The sequence below is a fragment of the Aphanomyces astaci genome, assembly GCF_000520075.1.
Source record: "Aphanomyces astaci strain APO3 unplaced genomic scaffold supercont1.198, whole genome shotgun sequence".
Classification (NCBI taxonomy): domain Eukaryota; phylum Oomycota; class Saprolegniomycetes; order Saprolegniales; family Verrucalvaceae; genus Aphanomyces; species Aphanomyces astaci.
Window position 1 is genome coordinate 18947 of NW_009798461.1, and position 4595 is coordinate 23541.

Consider the following 4595-nt stretch of genomic DNA (forward strand, 5'->3'; position numbering starts at 1 on the left):
CATCCTAGCTGTTACCAGTATTATTATATTGTTAATAACTCCTACATCTGTACGATCATAGGACTCTGGTGAATTGCAAGTTCGAGGGCCGACTTTATTCAAGGTATTTACATTGTCTTGATCAATGAATTATCATTCTGGCTTCGGATACTGTTGTTGATGTGTTTAACTAATAATCTATGTAATGTTTGCATACATATATATATATCATAGATAAAGGTGGACTTGTAGTCTTGTCCATATACATGGATGGATGCATTATATGATTTGTGGAGTATGCATTCATGACCCACTGTACCGGTATTATATTCCACGTTGATGCATTCATACTTTTATACCTTCTCCTTTGTCGAATAAAGCGGTACATATATATATATACTATTAATAGTATATTGTCCTTTTTGCTAAATGTTGGACTTGTCAAGTTTAAAGCTCATTCCATGTTTGGTATACAATGGAAGATGGACAATGTGAACTGGGCGAAACTCTTGGGCGAAACTACACGAATCGATGATTGGTTGAAATTTCTCCAAGTGCACATTGATTGGCTTGGATATTCTCAAATACCTACATTTGTGAAATGCATTCGATTCTACTCGAAAGTCCAACTTGACACGGATATTTGACCATAGAGTTACCGGCGGTGGATATTATCAAGAGTGGGGGGTTCAAAGATATCAAGTCTCGAGGTGGAGCACACTCTACTGGGCCATCCGATGGTGCGGGAGTGTGCCGTGTATGGCGTGCCCGATGAAACCTGGGGCCAAGTGGTCACTGCGGCGGTGGTCGTGACGGACGAGATGTCGTTAAACCCAGGGAATAAGTGGAATTTTAAACGACAAACTGGCCAAGTACAAATGGCCGCGGGTGGTGCATGTCGTGCCAGCCATTCCCAAGAACGCGATGGGAAAAGTCAACAAGAAACAACTGACCGCGGTATTTGATACCGAGTTTAAAGTATAGGAAAATAGTAGGATGGGGTATTGGCAAATCGATCTGGAGTTCTCAGTAGAATGTCTTAGGAGAATCGATTAAAGAACTGTCTAGTCGAATTTCTGCCAAGCGAAACGTTTGGCCCCTCCAGCATTGAGCAAACCAACTACTCAACACATCAAACCAGTTGGTGCAATGCGCATGCGCATATAAACCTTGCGCTCATGATAGATAATTATATTGTGCATTTCACTCATATTTGGACTTGACAGTGATTTCACCAAATACTTTAGCATTCGAATCCATTTGATCTTATTTAATCTTGTACATACTATACTATACAACGATTAGTATGTATGTGGCTTTAACGTTTGGATTGGCACATGACGAAACGTGATTTGATTGGCTTAGGTGGTTCTTTAATCCCTTCTCTTCCAGTTTACTGTTAGTCCGATCACTATTATCCGGATTCTAGAAATCCGGTTAGTTTTTACAAGTACCAATGATATGTAACATCGACCATGATGTGTTGTGGATGCTGTCGAGTTGTCATTTCTCACCTTTCATCACATGCAGAACCCAATCGACCATCTGCTGCCGCCGATGCCTCAGCACGCTTCCGATGCGCCACACTTCTCATACACGCACAACCCAAGCGCGAGCTCTCGCGCCGTGAAACGTAGCGGCTGCCCGACCCCTACCCCCGCGTGCAGTCCAACGCCGGGGACACGCGACGACGCCTTCCGACACCTCCGCCAAGAAGAGCTATTGAACCAAAAAATATTATTGTTTCAAGTACGAGTAATATTAATAGTATATCCATTAATTAATACAGTACATTACTCTTGGTTTTGAAATGTACATTACTCTTGGTTTTGAAATGAACTATGAATAAGTAGAATATAAAAGATCTAGCCAATAAATTTTTCTATTAATACCTAATTAGTTCTAACAAAGTTATAATATTCCTAAATTAATCAATGGATTAAAAACACTTGCTCTCAATCCAGATACTATACTTATGTAAAAAAATACGAAGCTATATTTCAAGTTAAAAGAGCCGTATTAACCCATTTAGATGCTGGTGCATTAACACACTTATATATTAAATGCTGTCGATGACTTGGCCCATGACGGTGCGCAGGTTGACAACAGCGACGAGGTTCACTCCGTCCGGGAGAGGTTAGACAAGATTCGGTGCATGTTGAAGGAGACAGTGACAGCAGGTGGATTTGGTGTGGTGCGTCGTCGAACGATATTACTGTCTGTTGGGTGGTCTGGAAGGACCCCAGGTGTGACGATGTCGTACAGTCGGTATGCAATCTGCGTCCCACGGGCACTCACTTTCAACAGCAACACATACTGAATCCCCGCATAACCGGCCCACCAACTCGCAGCTGCGGTCAGACTCGCCCAAGATTGACTTCGCCCAACTTCCACTGCCAGAGTGACCCAGTCAGAAATAGTTCGAGGTGCCGGTGGCGCCGTGCGGTTGGGCGTCCATCCCATCGGTCCAAAAGTGGCGTCGGCCTCCTTCTTCCGGAGCCCAGCTCTTCTCGCCGTCGTCGAGCCTCTAGTTGCAACCTCATCTTCATTTCCTGTGGCACGGAGGAACTTGGCCTCGAATTCGCAGGCTGTGCTTTCATGCACTGTTGTCGGGAGCTCAACAATCAAAATGCGCCCATCAGCAGTGAGGTCCAGAAATCGAAGTGCGACGGGCAGTCCTTCGCCGTCTCCAACGTACGCGTTGAATGCTTCAACTGAAACTCCGTCACAGACGACGTATGGGTCGATGTCGTCGCCGTCTTTGTCGAAGTAGCTGGCCACGTCATCCAGCTCCAGCCCATTCATGATGCCGAGGATTTGTCGGGAGGTTCTTGTCAGAGTCGTAGCAGTCGGAGCCATGGCTGCCGCAACCACAGACGTCACTGCAGTTGGGTGAGCGACTTTCGCTTTCTTGGGCTTGGTCGCATATGTATCAAACGAGTCCCCGTCGCTCAAACCTGCGACACTCATCTGTTCTCGCTCGAGATGGGAATGGACTCAGTGATTTATATCCGGATAGATACTCTTCCTACATACAAAGAGCAAGGTTATTGCAGTGACACTGTCTACTTAGCTCTTGATTCCTATTTATATCCGGACAAAAGAGTTCGTACGTTGAAGTAAATCAACTGGTATATGAGACACAAAGCCGACATAATTCGGCCCCGTGATTGGATGACCGACAAATGATTGAACTCCGATTGGTCAGTATACTTTCCGACAATCGACGAGGCGTTTGTTCGTAGCAGCAACATACTTTGAAGTATAACAAAGATTTAGTAACATGTACGGCTTTCTATTAGTTGAAATACTGTCGAAGCCTCTTACAAGGCATCACCGCTTCGTGATTGAATCTCATTCGCGCTCCCGGGATCCAAGTCTATGATGGCATCCCTTGGCAACTTGCCAACGAGGTCTGTATGACCGACATGAACAACGAATGCTGACATGTAGGTTTGTAATGAGCTTAGTATGCGTCGAGGAGCCTGGGCTCCTTGAACTCCCTTGTTCGGAAATACATGTCCAACTCAACGTGGCAGTAACGGCAAATATCGGCGGCGGCTGTACGTGGCCGTGATGTTCCAGTTGAAGGGGGACGCGCGTCCGACGAATCAAGACCTGACCAGCAACTTCCGCCGCGACATGATTGCCGGCTGCGGCCAACGACCCGGCCGTGGCGGCGGAAGCCTCGGCGCGCTTCCACGCTGCAGTTCCGCCCCAGCATCACTCTCGGCAGACTTGCGCTCGATCGTGTACAGCATCCACGTGCGTAGAACGTCCGAGCCCAACGCTGCGTTTGCGTACCTCCTCCAGGTAGTACAGTACTTATATTCAAGTCCGGGACGGTTTCGTAAGAGTTTTCGTACACTACCCAATAACCAGACAATACTCAGAGAAAATGTAGTGTAGCCTACATTTTTGAAAAACACATATTATTAGTGTAGGCAAAAATGACCACAAATCCACCAACGATTGTTTTAAGTTGCATTTACTACATGTGTAGTACGTGCTTCAGTTCCAATGCGTAGACTATTTGGTGCATTGTGTGTCGACACTGGGGATATATATCAGCTACCAAGTGAAGACTTCACCAAAAAGGCTATATTTCCATGTATTTGATGCTAATAACGTTAATGACGGGTACTACTCCCTCCGAGTAGTGTTACACAATTGAACTACAACTACATCTTTGTTATCACAGCTTTTGGATCCACGCCGCCAGCGGTGTCGTATCGCGGGCGTACATGGCAGCCCCTGTGCGGATGTTTTCCAGGAACTACGCCAGCAGGCGGGCAAACGCGCCTTGGGGCGGCCGACCAAGAAAGCTTCACGAAGCGGTGATGGCTGCCGTGACTTCGTAAGAGGCCTCGACAGTATTTCAAGTAGTAAGCTTACAATGTTATTAAATGTTGCTGCTACGAACAAACGCCTCGTCGATTGTCGGAAAGTATACTGACCAATCGGAGTTCAATCATTTGTCGGTCATCCAATCACGGGGCCGAATTATGTCGGCTTTGTGTCGTGTCTCATATACCAGTTGATTTACTTCAACGTACGAACTCTTTTGTCCGGATATAAATAGGAATCAAGAGCTAAGTAAACAGTGTCACTGCAAT

The 4595-nt window shown here is 46.0% G+C and overlaps 3 protein-coding genes across 3 annotated transcripts; 2 read left to right on the top strand and 1 right to left on the bottom strand.

The window, feature by feature from the left end:
- Positions 1–716: 716 nt before the first annotated feature.
- H257_18683 (hypothetical protein) lies at positions 717–963 on the top strand (the record flags this gene model as incomplete). The annotated part of the gene is made up of 2 exons (XM_009847785.1): positions 717–788; positions 853–963. The coding sequence occupies 2 exons, from the start codon at positions 717–719 to the stop codon at positions 961–963; spliced, it is 183 nt and encodes a 60-aa protein (XP_009846087.1).
- Positions 964–2097: 1134 nt separating this feature from the next.
- Positions 2098–2969, bottom strand: H257_18684 (hypothetical protein; the record flags this gene model as incomplete). Its single annotated transcript, XM_009847786.1, has 1 exon — positions 2098–2969. Exon 1 carries the CDS (start codon positions 2947–2949, stop codon positions 2098–2100), a length of 852 nt encoding a protein of 283 aa, XP_009846088.1. The 5' UTR covers positions 2950–2969.
- A 586-nt stretch (positions 2970–3555) lies between these two features.
- H257_18685 (hypothetical protein) lies at positions 3556–4336 on the top strand (the record flags this gene model as incomplete). Its single annotated transcript, XM_009847787.1, has 2 exons — positions 3556–3779; positions 4181–4336. Coding segments are annotated over 2 exons (378 nt in total), but the record flags the coding sequence as incomplete, so codon positions are not given.
- Positions 4337–4595: the final 259 nt, after the last annotated feature.